At 33.4% G+C, this 15,379-nt stretch overlaps 1 protein-coding gene across 6 annotated transcripts in view; it reads left to right on the forward strand.

The window, feature by feature from the left end:
• The window catches only part of LOC121408977 (kinase suppressor of Ras 2-like), an 81,659-nt gene that overhangs the window by 53,872 nt on the left and 12,408 nt on the right, over positions 1 to 15,379 (forward strand). For 3 of the 6 annotated variants that reach the window (XM_041600727.1, XM_041600733.1, XM_041600732.1), the window contains exons 6-9: positions 1,588 to 1,660; positions 8,883 to 8,996; positions 9,809 to 9,909; positions 12,240 to 12,275. In XM_041600727.1, the coding sequence (XP_041456661.1) occupies positions 1,588 to 1,660; positions 8,883 to 8,996; positions 9,809 to 9,909; positions 12,240 to 12,275 (324 nt within the window). The remainder of the gene's footprint in view (positions 1 to 1,587; positions 1,661 to 8,882; positions 8,997 to 9,808; positions 9,910 to 12,239; positions 12,276 to 15,379) is intronic. The other 3 variants (XM_041600728.1, XM_041600730.1, XM_041600731.1) reach the window with 3 other exon arrangements.

Consider the following 15,379-nt stretch of genomic DNA (forward strand, 5'->3'; position numbering starts at 1 on the left):
AGCTATTAACGAGAGCCATGTTTCATAAAAATTACAATCATTGTAAATTGACCATGTATGGTGACTTTTACACACTCCCAGGATGGTGAGGGGATACTGTGCGACTCTTACTCTTGACAAGCTGAGAAATAAATCCTTACCCTCAAAACCTCAGTCAAGGAATTCTGTTAGATAGTTTCCTACTGTAAAAAAAAAAACTTGAAAAATGGATTAGCATTTTATCATCTCTTGGAACTACCATAAAGCCTTGAATTTGATTGGCTGTTGAGTAGTGTTACTATGGTAGATACAGTTAGTGACATTGGCCCATATTCTGAAGTCTGGTTTAACTTAAACTCAGATTTAAAGTTGTGGTTTGAATATGGATAGCCAATTGTAACATAAATCACTAACAGTAGAGATACAATATTTCAGCTCATTTGGCTCTCAAATCATTCATAATTGTCTAGGAAGTGTAAATAGATAATTGTCTTCCCCATTGATGATCCAGGAAAGAGCACAGTAAACATAAGAACATACAACTTAATAAAATTTTTGACACTTTTGGCTTCCCATAATTTTATCACAGAGTTAGACCGTGGTCTTAATTAAAGAGAAATTCCAGTAGTTGCAGTAAACACTGATTTCATGAGAAAGTCTGTAAAACAAGGCTTAATTCACTTGTTCACTGCTACCATCTGGCCTGTGGAGAATCTACAGGTAGGACTATGGTATGCCAATGCTGTATAGAGCACACACTCTAAAAAATCATTAAAATATCACTTTTGTGACCAAAATTACTAATTTTCATACAGTTTTAATTTATTTATCATTAGTAATGTGGGAATAATTTTTGTATTCACCAGAGCGCTCAAAAACTTGAATTTTGGGCATATTTTTGTGTACGCCCTCTATTGGTGGAAAGTAATATGGCAAGAAAATTTTCAGTTTTTGATCTCTATTTTTAATTAAGAAAAAATGATATAAAGAATCAAATTTAAATAAGAGCCAAGCAGTATGAATTAACAGGTCTAATGGAAACTGTCAGTGTAAAAAAATCAAGCATTTGCCCCAAAGAAAAAGAGAAAATAAGCCAAACATTGCCACCCTTATTTTGTCACACATGGAGATATAACTGAGAACAAGGTTATATTATAACCTTGTTCATTGAATGAGTGGCTTAATTGTCAGTATATCATCGAGGATCTAGATCTGGTACAGTTACATTAACTGAACGTTTTGAAATCTACGCTGAAAAATGTTCACACCGGAGATCCCCAACACTGATAAGCGCACGTGGGACAATGTATAATTATTGCTCTACCCGAATCCTGTGCTTATTTGCTGATTTCTCAGCAATTACCCAATTTCTGCCAGAATCCTTTGGCACATGCGTTTTATTTATACAGACACTTTGGTGGTCATTTCATTGGATTCTGTACTATCTAATTTTGATATCGTTACCAAAACTAGCATTTACCTTTAAACCTGACTTCAGAATATGTGCCACTGGGTTTACCTGTATTGTTTCATGTAACTGGCCCAGATATGGAACAATGAGATGGCTTTGCTCAATACACTCTCTCTTATTCTCTGTTCTTTTTATAGCCACAAAACTTGTTCCACCCAAGTCCCCAAGAACACAAACTCGAAGTAACATGATCCACGCAATAAAACACAGGTTTGTACTTGGATATAACTGTAGAATAAGATCTTGGTTGAAGATTCTTACAACTGTTCATCATCAAATGAATTTGCAGTTATATGGTTTCTAACAATATTGAGAATGGTTTTATGGTTATCAATTGTGGATGATAACTTGGGAAGTGCAGGTTTGTTAGATTTGTGTGTATTACAGCTGTGTGATACAGCAGGGAAATTATGGAAGTAGTTCTGCTTGGTGCATCAAATGATAAAGAGATTAATAGCTCTATATGAATTAATGATGGATTGTTACTCTATCAAGAAAAAGCAAAGCTTTAAAAGGAGATTGGTTTGCTTTAGGTATGGTTCAAATGATGTAAAGAGGGATTTGTTATTTCATTTAAAAATATCTGTTCATGTTTTATGTCATTAATTTGCTCATTCCTGCCAACCATTCCCATTTTAAGAATCATTTACTATTGGGGTAAAAATCTATTTTTTTTATTTCAAGATATAGCAATTATTGATTTAATTCCTCTGAATGAAGCCTCACAATTTGCGTACAGTTTGCATTTTTTTGTTGAATACCCGAGTGCTTGGAAGCACATAAAGATGCAGTTTTGCACAATGTGATCCATGCTTTATCTTATTACTATTATCATAATAGTTATTCTTATTTTCCTATGAGAGATTAATAACTTTACTTTGAATGGTTGGCAGGTATGAATAACCATGCCCGTTCCTTGTAATTCCTTCCCTGTCCCCCCCCCCCTTTCCTCACCCTTGCCCCATTCAAAGTTCTCCACTTTGAATGATAACCATAGATAACAACATAGTGGAAAGGTTGCTTTCTTTCAAGCAGTTAAAATCCATGCATCATTGAACATGATATAATTTCCTCAGGCAAGACTTAAAGGATTCTAAATACCATCTTTATATGCCTTTCCAAATAAATAAAAAGTTCTACACAAATCAGATTAAGAAAAGAAACAACATATTAGGCGGTGCTGCACCATCCCGAGTTTGCGCAATCTCGAGATTTTAGCCCGATCTGCCCTCTTCGCGATTAATCTTGAGATTCTAGAAACCCTGTCTCCACCATCGCAAGAAGAGTAATTCCTGCTTGAGCAAGGCATCGATGTATTATGGTCTGACGCTGTGAATAAATAATCCCGAGTGCGTCTGCACCTACGAATTAGCGCGCTATTTTGCAAATAATCCCTCGAGATTAATCATATGAACTAGCGCGATAATTGCGTCTCCATTGCAAATAATCTCGAGATTGTTCAGATTGGGATAATTTGCTGGATCAGAAATTTCGCGCTAATTTGAAAACTCGGGATGGCGCAGACGGCCCTAGTGTGGAGTTTCAAGCTTCATCCCTCATCCCATCTTAATCTAGATCCTAACCCTGACATCCCATGAAATTAAGAATTAACAAACAGATAACTTGAATGTGAACTCATCAGAGATCATTTCATACGATCTTATCATACAGTTCCATAGTTCAGAACACAATATTGTTATTTCACAATGAACCATCTCATCTCCATGGGCCCTGTGTGACAAAACTTATCATTAACCAATACTAACTTTCCTTGACTTATATGCTTGTATCCATTCAAATTACACTAATTGATTGGATGACAATGGTAGATGTGATTTTGTAATGATAACAAATGTTGCGAACACAGGAGTATTAACCCATTTAGCATGTCCATAATTTGATAAGGTACATGAGAAAATGCTGAGAGTCTTGTAACCGGCATGAGTTTGATTTCTTTAGAAAGAATTTAGAATCAATTTTAAAAAATAAGAGGTTTTGTGAAACAGACCGCTGCTCTCTGTAACAAAGCTTAACCAGACCCACCCTTCCTCTTTCATCCATTCATCCCCATATTCTACCCAATCCTAATTAGAATCATAATAGATATTAATGGAAACAGGAGATGTAATGAAATTGCACTTGCTTATTAAAACGAAATCATCAATCTTGCAGAAATAGAAAAATACTAAAATGCTTGAGGCCAAAAAAAAGAGAAATTCTATACATTTACTTCTCGCAATTCTACCTATTATATTTCAAAATTGTGCAAACTCAGACAAACTCTGCTCATAATATATCGTTGCTGCAAATGCTGCTTATGATATTGCTATATTTCTTTATCTTGTATTATAATATGCTTGTGAAAGCATTGAACTGTGATTAAAATGGAAAGATACTGACAGGTTGTATAGGTTAACATAGGTATGATCATTAATCAGATAATTTCATTTCAAGGTTTCTAGTCTTGAAATGGAAGTGGTACAGGATGACATTGAATGATATGAAACATTAATGAAACATTTAATAAGATTAATATACCTCGTTCTTAAACCACCTTCCATCTTGTCTGAAATGTGACTAAATCAGTAACATCCTTCTCTTTATCATGATAATTAAATCAACAATTTACTGTATAGAGTTTCAAACTCTCCCTGATTTCCAAATAATTCCCCTGAAATGTTTATCTAGTAAAAGAAAACTAGTGACATACAACATTTCCTTGAGTCATCATCTTCTGTTCATTCATTACCTCCATTGAATTATATGTTGTTGATAAAGATCTCACAGATTAAGTAATGTTTCCTTTAAAGTAAACTCTTTAAATTTTCCCTTGTTGAAAAACCATGTAATATTTTTCAATAAGTTCTCATAAATCATATACAATTAACAACCAATTATGATCTTAACTGAGTTTTTGTCTCACCTGCGAAGCAAAGTGAGACTATAGGCGCCGCTTTTCCGACGGCAACGGCGGCGGCGTCAACATCAAATCTTAACCTGAGGTTAAGTTTTTGAAATGTCATCATAACTTAGAAAATATATGGACCTAGTTCATGAAACTTGGACATAAGGTTAATCAAGTATCACTGAACATCCTGCATGAGTTTCACGTCACATGACCAAGGTCAAAGGTCATTTAGGGTCAATGAACTTTGGCCGAATTGTGGATATCTGTTGAATTCCCATCATAACTTTGAAAGTTTATGGATCTGATTCATGAAACTTGGACATAATAGTAATCAAGCATCACTCAAAATTTTGTGCAAGTTTCAGGTCTCATGATTAAGGTCAAAGGTCATTTAGGGTCAATGAACTTTGGCCGAATCATGGGTATCTGTTGAATTACCATCATAACTTTGAAAGTTTATTGGTCTAGTTCATTAATCTTGGACATTAGAGTAATCAAGTATCACTGAACATCCTGTGCACGTTTCAGGTCACATGACCAAAGTCAAAGGTCAATGAACTTTGGCCGAATTGGGTGTATCTGTTGAATTACCATCATAACTTTGAAAGTTTATGGATCTGATTCATGAAACTTGTACATAAGAGTAATCAAGTATCACTGAACATCCTGTTCGAGTTTCAGGTCACATGATCAAGGTCAAAGGTCATGTAAGGTCAATGAACTTTGGCCATGTTGGGGTTTTTTGTTGAATAACCATCATATCTCTGTAAGTTTATTGGTCTAGTTCATAAAAAGTGGACATAAGAGTAACCATGTATCACTGAACATCTTGTGCGAGTTAGAGTAGTATTCAAAGTCAGCACTGCTGCTACATTGAACCGCGTGATGCAGGTGAGACGGCCAGAGGCATTCCACTTGTTTACTACTTTACCCGGAAACATAATTTTCTCAATTTATTTGTGTTGAAAAGGTGGAAAAAGTGGCAAGGCCTAATTTCATAATTTGTTCTCAAGTCGAAAAGAACTCATAAAATGTAAAATGTAAAACAAATGCCAAATATTGTTAACTGTACCTTCTATAAACTTATAATAATTGTATAGTAGAAATATTTTGTTTGTTAGTCTTTTGGTTTGGGTCGAATTGATCACTATTGTATATGTGGGGAAGGGGGAGGGGTGCTCAACTCAATTGTTGTACACAATCTATGTTCTAATCTAACTTGTGTTCTGCACTTTGCATTAATGAATAAGGAATTCATGTAGTGCTACCTGTGGTAAATCCTAACTCTTCTCTTGTCATTTTGGTGATTCTTTTATTTGGGACTTTGTTTTATGTTTAATCAGGAGCAATTAACTGTGCACAAAAGTGTGGCTGAACTTGTATTTCCTCTTTATAAAACTTGTCTGTGAAAGTATATATACACATATGGACATGTTTTTTGTTTCTTTTTTTTATTTGATTTGATAGCATTTATTCCATTCATCGTAAAAACCCAGAACAAAACAAACTTCATACAAAGATAACATACATTTCATGACAAATCTGAAAATAATGCAATGATAAAATCTGGAAAACATTTGAAAAAAAGGAGTATACATAATTTATAAATCAAAGACACAACTAGAAAGGCAAATCCTTATTAGTGCTGCCACCTTTACAGTAACTGGAAACTGAATATGATATTGTGAAATTATGATGTAATAAATATGAAAAACCAGATATTAATAGATATTGATATTGAGCATATAAAGGGAAATACAAATTTTAACACAATAACAAAAATATATATCAGCGATAATAACTATAAAACAAAAGGGGAAACCATCTCAAGAAAATTTTGAAATCAAACTTGGCATAACCAGTTAATATGGACTTAGTATACAAAATGGCATCTTGTATTGATGATAGTGTCAGCCATTTATAGATGTTTAGAAGAAATTTATTTTCATGTATGGAATTAAAAAAAAACCTTTATGATTATATATCATTACCTCATATTCTTTATGGAAAACGAGAAGATCAAATTTCATAAAGCCATCGGCAAAGTATTGTTTCTGAGTCTACTCATGTTCTGTTTATGAATTACATGGAGTGACTCTAGAAACTAAGACTTACAGTATGTTTGTGAATTGATTTTGAGTAAATAAAGCTTAAAAAGCTAAGAAAAATGTGGAAGAATTGGTAGAAATATTTTATAGTAAAAATGCTGTATAAAGTGTAATAAAAAAATCATTCATATATTCTTCATAAAAAATGATATGTAAGAAAGAAGAGATACAAGAAAGCACAGTTACTAAATTCCAAATATTAGTAATTCAATATTATTTTTGAGAATAGATATATTATTATCTGTAAATGGCTGATGTTTTTACTCTCTTTGATTCACTTTTATCTGATTTCACATTTTTTGTTTTTATATTCTGTGTTTTTGCAATAATATTTTTGATTAGTAATACTACTACTGACTAAATTCCTAATCAAACTGTTAATCATTCAAGAGTGTTCTGTTTGGAATATGAAAACTTTTCATGTTTGTTTTGTTCTGTTTTATTTTGTTGATGCATTATGAATTATGAGATATGTTATACAATATATTAAAGTCCTTGTGATTTTACTCAAATAAAACAAATGCAAAAGCTATACTCATGCTAGCAGCAGTATCTTCAAATGTGATCCAATTGCTTTAATACTAAATTGTTGCTTAACATGCAGAATATGTTATAAAGTCAAGTTTCAAAACTTTTCTTATTTTTGTATCATATTGGATGTAATATACATGCATTGTCATGAAATAAAAACAATAGTCTGCAACAAACAAATTTGTTATTTAATTAACGCATATGTTATTTTAATATTTAAATTCATTCTTTCAATTATAAATTTTTAGCTTAGGATCGATTAGAAAGTTGATATGTTTGTTTAACAGCTTTGAATAGTAAATTCAGCATTAACTTATGTTAATGCTACACACAGATCATATTTTGAAACATCAATTTTTTTTGGGTGTAGTTTAGATTCAAAAGAGATGATAGAATAAATAAGCAAAGCATCTGGGCATTCATTTATTTTAGTTATCATTTCTTGATGCATTTAGTGCATTATGTCAATAATCATTTACACTTCTTTATATTTTGGAATAGTTTTTATTAATCATGATTAGACATTTATTGCCTGCATCTCATCTGCTAACAAATGCATCCTCTCTTTTCCCCCATCTTGTTATCTCCCACTCTGTCTTTCTTTCTCTCTTTTCCTCTCTTGTTTCCTCTTCCATTCCATCTTCTCATCTATCTATCCTATGTATTTCTCCATTCTCTCTTCCTTTTGACCCCATTGTCTCTTTTTATGGACACCCCTATTTTCTTTTCTCTTTCTCCCAACTCTCTCTCTACCTCTCCCTCTTTTTATTTGGTTCTGTTTATACTTTCCCTCCAATTGTATCATTCCTTGGCCCACCTTCTTTTGTGTCACATGACACTATCTCCATGAATGCTCTCTGGTTTGAATTCATCATCGTCATCTATACTAACATTAACCTTCATTGGATGTGTCATGACCTTGCCATTGACTTTCACCAATGTCTCATGACCTTGTTTTTGCCTTACAAAAATGCCTTGTGGCCTTGTCTTTGACCTTGTCTATGGACTTACACCAATGTTCCATGACATTGCCTATGATTTAAATCCATCTAATGTTTCATGAACTTGCCTATAACTTATACCAATGTCTTGTGACCTTGTGTATGACTTTCACCAATATCTCATGACATTGTCACTGACTTTCATTCATCCAAAAATGCTTGGCATGGCATTATATATTTGTAATGCATGCACTATGCTCTGATTTTGTGATTTTATTCCTCCCATCACTCCAAACCGAAATGCTGATTGTTAATAAATTAAAAAAAATATGAAAAATCTTCAATCTTTTCATACTTGGGTGTGAATTCCTTGACAAGCAAATTTCTTCAATTTTTTGCAATTGTCTTATCGATTCATATGTTTATCATCATTTCTGCCTCCTGCTATTTAAACATTTTTGTAATTCTTTTCTGTATTATTCCACTATGATTGTAACTGCCATTATCATATTCTTTGTAATCATAATACTCATTGTCATCTTGATCACCATTATCATCATCTTCACCTTCTTTGTCATCATTTTCATCATCATGTTCTTTTTACTCAATCATATTCATCATCATTGCAACCACTGTCACTTCATTCACCATTAAAAAAATGTTATCTCATCATACTTCTAAATCTTTTAAAATCCATATATTTCTTCTTTTTTTCTAATTTGAAAATTCAAATTATACCATAATTACCTCTGTATAAATCACTGTTTTTTTTATATGTGCTATTTTTGTTGTATGCAAATACACTACGTGCACTGTGTCCCCGTTTCACATGCCTATGTACCCCCTTCCACTTCGTTCAAACCTATGTCATCTTGCCCCGCCCCATTCCTACTCCTCCTTCCCCCTCTCTATACCCCTATTCATGATCAAATTGATGCAAGCAGATGGTCATTACGCCCTCATAGGTTCAGTAAGAAGACATCAATGCGGCCTCAGACCTGTGACTACTGCCATGAGAAGATCGTTTTCTTGCAACACTACAAGTGCAAAGACTGCAAGTGAGTATGCAGGAGAAAACACATCGGGCTCAGGACCCAGTTTCATCCAATTTGTTATCATTAGCAAGTTACAAGCTACTGGTAATGTGCGATGCGATTGGCCAATTGAGAGCAAGTTTGTAATTACCTTAATGGATAACAAGTTTGGTCAAACAAGGCTAATTGTTCTCTCGCTCAAATCCTAATTGTCCTACCATGCTTTGAAAGTAAGAGTTTGTTATTATTTTTGGTAATTTCTTTTAGATTTAATCAGATTCTGGAATGCAAATGCTCCGACATGAACCTTCATTCAAAATATTTTCATTTGCTTGTTTCAAATGAGCAAATCAATATTCAAAATGAGTAATTCACATGTGTTTTTTAGTCAAGCATCCCATAATTCGAATTGAAATGAAGTTGAATCAGTTTACTACACAATATCATGGTCAAAGACAGTGACATAGAATCTAAGAATTTCATCTTAAAACTATAAATGTCCACGTGTTTATAATATAACCAAGGTGAGTTTCTCATATTTAAACATTCTAATTTAGTTAGTAAAGCATCAATAAATACGTCTTAAAAGTTATGGAATGCTGCTTGAGGAAATTTACCAATATTCATATCTTTCAAGTTTCTGATCGTCTTTTTTTTTAATCAAATTTGACAGAGTTAGCATTCCCCATTTGGGCATTTTCACGGTAACTGACGTTATACTGACATTACAACAAATGAGCAAACTCCCATCATTTTTTTCCATTCACATTCCAATATTACACCAGTTTATTTAAATATCTTATTCCTTGCAATCGTATATTCCTACTTTTCCTCAGGTACGTCTGCCATAGCAATTGTAAATTCCATGCAGAGAAGGTCCCTTCGTGCGGGTTGCCGAGAAAGTACGAAGAAATCTTCAAAAGCACGATAGAACATGGTAAATATGGCAACTGGAAAATACCCAGCTTAAGAGTTGCATGCTTGTGTAGATGAAGTGGTGGAGATTAAGTTGATGCAGTGTAGAAGTGTTACTGGCTTCCAGCTATTTGTAGTAGTAACATTTATTTTTGTTTTGGTGTGTTTTGATGTTAGTGCTGTGCAGATCCCCAAGTCATAATTTAGTCTTATTTTCCCCTCTCCCTATCACTACTAAGTATATGCAAAATATAACTTTGCTAAATAGACAAGAGATTTAACTCCCTCCAACATGTGATAATGTATCATTAGCATTTATAATTCTGTTGTTGTAAGAATCTTTATTAACAAATGTTATTCAAAGTGAAGCAAACATCCCAATCTTGAAATGTTAAATGAAGGTTAGATAGAATTCAATAACATAACTTATTATTTTATTTCATTTGGTAACTTGCTATCCAGATAAAATAAAAATCAAAACAATGAAAGTTTACAGAGATATATTATGAGGAGACTGGTTGGGGACATTTCAACATAGCAAATAGTATTATAACAAAAATAAAGTTGAAATGGAAGGGTGGTACTTAAAGAGAAATTCCAGTAGTTGCAGTTAACACTGATTTCATGAGAAAGTCTGTAAAACAAGGCTTAATTGCAAGTATATCATCGAGGATCTAGATCTGGTACAGTTACATTAACTGGACTTTGTGAAATCTTGAAATCTACGCTGAAAAATGTTCACACCGAAAATCCCCAGCACAGATAAGCGCACGTGGGACAATGTATAATTATTGCTCAGGGCGTCGGGCCCGACGCCCTACCCGAATCCCGTGCTTATTTGCTGATTTCTCAGCAATTACACAATTTCTTCCAGAATCCTTTGGCACATGCGTTTTATTTATACAAACAGACACTTTAGTGGTCATTTCATTGGATTCTGTACGAACTCATTTTGATATCGTTACCAAAACTAGCATTTACCTTTAAAGGCTGTAGTTTGAATGCTGGATAGAAGCTCAAATAACTAGTTTTTGCCAAATTTAGTTGTAGTGACGTTAATACATTATTTGATAAATTACTAGAGTATTCTCTAACAATAGGACCATGTTACTTGAGATGACGATTTGGTTGCAAAAGTGCTACATTAAACATCAAAGGATTTTATTTCAGTAGGCCTTTTGTCGCTTCCTGGCATGTTCAGATAACGGTCCAATATTTCCATTAATCCCACTCATTGTAGCTTAGCATGTTTTCTCAGTCCAAGATAGTATAACTCTTTTAATGAAAAGTTGTAACTGCAGACTTTTATTGTAAATTGAAATCATATATAAATCAATCTGATGAAGAAAATGCTTAGGCTACAAAGTTTATTTAGAAAGAACTTTGTGCTCACTGATTATTATTTTTTCAACTCCTGTGCCCAGCTTTTTGCAACCCCACATTAGATTTATATAGTACATTGCAAACTGCCAAAACTTAATCTAGATGCTCATGGCATTTGTCATTGTCAGGTCACAAAAATATGTGCTTCTGTTTGCATGGCATTCACATGATTACCAGAAAATGAGAAAGAATTGTTCGGATTACATTGAAAATGAGGGAAGTTCACATTTACCACGGGAGGGGGGGGGGGGTCCTTTACAACTGCATGAAATGAATGTTCACAGATTTTTGGTTGGTATTGAAGTGAAAACTTGACAGCAAAGGAAAGTCTTACATGTTTGTAATCATCAAAGCATTATAATTTTGGCACCAAGTTAGTAAATTTATTCTTTAGTCAATTTGTTTTGGGCATCAATTGTCTACTCTTGTCAAATGTTTGTTACACATTCTGCTCAAAGCAAATTATTTATCATGTATCTATATTCAGCTTTAGTGTTTGTAAAAAGATGTTTCTCACATTTTTTTTTGGGGGGGAGGGAGTTTAATTAGTATAGAAAATATTCGCAAGTTTTCAGTATAAAAATATGTACAATTATTTTACCCTTTTATTGACATTTTCATTTCACTGTACATATGCTAGATGCATGATTAGAAAAAGAAAGAAAAATTTGCAAAAAAAAGAGAAGAGAAATAAAATCAGTATGTTATTTCAGGATCATAATGCCTTTTATGTCTGGGATATTAATCTACACTAGCTTCTCTAACTACTGAAATACTCTTATTTGATTGGTAAAGAACTCATTTGCCCTAGGATTCTCCTATTCAATATTGATGATAAGGTTTATGAAACCTGGCCCCTGAAGAATTGATTCATATACAATGCTTATAGCCAGGCTGTGTGTGTGTATTTGTCATGTGTTTTTAATGTGCTTGCCTTCTATTACATAGCCTCTTTGTGTTATCTCACAGATCGCACCTCATCTCCCATTATGAGTCACAAACAAGGTAGAAAAATACACTGCAACCTTACATGCACACTTTAAATTATAAATCTCTCTATCACCTCCCTCATGCACATTCCACCAATCCCAGGATCTTCTTTCACAATCTTAATACCAATAAATAATTGCATTTGCATGCTATTACATTTTATTTGCTGAAAGCACATAATGATGTCTAAATGTTACTGATATTATTGGTGGTAGGTTTTGTGAAATGGGGCCCCTGACCAACTATACTCCAAAGAAGACGTGATGCTACCATAGTAGACACAAATTTGTTGGTCTGGTAATGGTGTAGTGGTATAATGTAAATGTGATGATCAAAACAATGGAAAAAAACAGTGGTTCTTAACTAATATTACACCCCACCCCTACTTATTATTTGCATTTTTTGAAGTGATGGGACACCAGAAATTGCCTAAGTTGCAAAAAAACTTTGGATAATATGTTATTTAGACAAGATTATGTTTGTAGTGTACATGTGCTTCTACAAACATTAATTCAATGAAATTAGTTAAACTGAATAATAAAGTGGGGTATGAGGTGAGTAGAGTTACGAACCAATGCTTCTGCTCGATCCCCCCATATGTGTTCTCACTCTAGTAGATCAGTGTTTCTGCTAATGATTGTGTAGCAGAGTATGAACAGGTCCTTGTCAGTTTTATACATTGTAAAGGGCGATCTGTTGAGCTTTGAAGTTGCACCCGTTTTCAGTTTGATTGTATGAAGACTGGATGAAAATCCAAAGGAACACAACATTTTTTTAAATGAGCCACTTATAAAATTGGTATCAAAATATAAATAAATAAACCTAAAAAAGATGTTTTTTTTTCAAATAGATGCTCACACCACAGTAATGTTTTACTGTAGAGTGAGAACACAGCTTTGCATGACTCCTATGACTACCAACTTTAATATCCTTAATCTATTCATTGGGTTAATTGCAGTACATATATAATTTAAATGAGGCTGTGTTTGAGATGAGATTTCTTTTAGCTTGCAAGAACAGCCTTCTCAGTTGCAGTATGATTTGGTCAATGTATTATCAGAAAGTCACAAACACAAGTTATTTTATCAATTTTAGGCTAGGTGAAGGTGAGAGATAGTGGCTGTTGGGACTCAAGTAGTTAAGTAATGAAATGGGGTATTGAATTATTGGTCTGAATTCATGAAGGAAGTTTAAGCCATTGATAAGGTTTAATCTCCATAACCATATTCTGCATAGGTTAGCACCGTAACATTCCGGGGGGGGGTGCAGGGATTCAAACCCTCCCCTCAGATATTTGTCAAAATCTTTTTTTTTTGCTTGTCAAATTTTCATTCAACTTGAACCCCCCCCATTTCAAAAATCCCGCGTATGCTACTAACACTCATTTATATTAAGATAACAATGGAATACATGTTGGACGGAGTGAGTAACGTGAGGGGTTTAAGACAACCAATGGTTTAAACTTGTATTGTGAATTCAGGTCATAGCGTATTTGGCAGAGACTCCTGTTTTGCTTCAGTGCTATCAGCCAAAACTGCATCAAGGAAACAACCAAGATGTAGCAAACATTCCTGACTTTAACCCATTGTAATATTCGTATGTATGCCACCTTGCTCCATTTTGTTTTTCATGACATGATCCAGATAAAATAGCATTGGTTCTATGAACAGAGAGCATAGACGTTGCAACCCAAGTGAAAGGAATATTTCCCAGTGGTGTGCACATTGTACGCTCCTGTGCTTTGAACTCTCATTAAAAGTAGCTAAGTAATTGATAGCATATATCTCAATATCTCATAGCAAAAATGAAATGCAAATAAAAAATAAGCAATTTGCAGCTGTAAATTTAATTTGATTTTTTTTTTGGGGGGGTCTGTGCCAATAAAGTAATTTGCCTGCATCGCTGCATGAAAGTTGCAAATTATATAGCTTGGGAAATAAGAAAAAAGAAAGATAATAAAAAGCATGGAGCATTTTACCCATACTAACCTATTAAGAAAAGGTATTAAACCACATCACCTTATTAATTCTGCAGTAGGAAATGGCCACAAAATATATTATTGGCTCCAAAGCTTATTTGTCATTTGCCCTGTTTAAAAAGTGATTGGTAATTAATAGATTACTCTTGTGAAATTTTCATCTTCTTGGTGTTGAATATGAAAGAGAGACTAGTTTACAGTTGACCGTGCGGTTGTAACATCGGGAGCACCATGTGGGACTACTATGGCCCTCATTTCTATTGATTCAGTATTTTAAAAGATCCCTGAAATAGGGCTTGCTACTCGCGTCCCCGCTCTCTGAGATGGTCCGTGCTTGGTTCTTTTAAAATACTTATCCACTCATGATTTTATGCTCAAAACCTTATCTTTTCTATTTTGTTATTATTTTTGCAAATGTTGTTTATATTATGATTTGTTTCCTCTGTAATTTTCTTTTTTATTATGTAATCAACTTTGTTCCTTTGTTTGATTTTGGATATTGAATTAAGTGGTTATTAAGAAAATATTGGTATGTTGATGGTCATTATTTAAGTCTTGCTTTCTCTCTCTATTATTAAACAAATTAAATGAGAGATAAGTTAAATTCAATTTCATATTACATGAAGCATGTGTTTTTATTTCTAATCAAAATTGTAATAAATATATATATTTCAAATATATTGCATTGCATGAAGCAATTATATTTTGAATGCATGATTTGTTTTTTAGGAAAAGTGTATCTTTCTGTTAAAATTCTATTATAATTATTTGAAACCAATAGGATACACACTTGTGCATATGTGTAGTGGTGTTGTATTTATTTTTATATCATATGTATTCTTATTTGAATGGATCTTGCAGTCAATGTTTCATAACACCTATTTTCAATGTCAAGTTACAAGATACTCAAAACAGCCCATTTGATAAGCTGAAGGCAACTTTGTCCTAGAATTTTGGTTATTTGTAATTGATATTAGTGTTTGAGAAACATGGTCCAGGGATTTTGTCTGGCAATGATTATCAATGGTGAGGACTTCATTGTAATTTCAATAATTTAATTTCATAATTTTAACAATTGTTAATAATATTGCCAGAATGTATCAGGGCTGGCTAATAACACAATGTATTTCATTAATCCCAA

The sequence above is a fragment of the Lytechinus variegatus genome, chromosome 2 (genome assembly GCF_018143015.1).
Source record: "Lytechinus variegatus isolate NC3 chromosome 2, Lvar_3.0, whole genome shotgun sequence".
NCBI lineage: Eukaryota > Metazoa > Echinodermata > Echinoidea > Temnopleuroida > Toxopneustidae > Lytechinus > Lytechinus variegatus.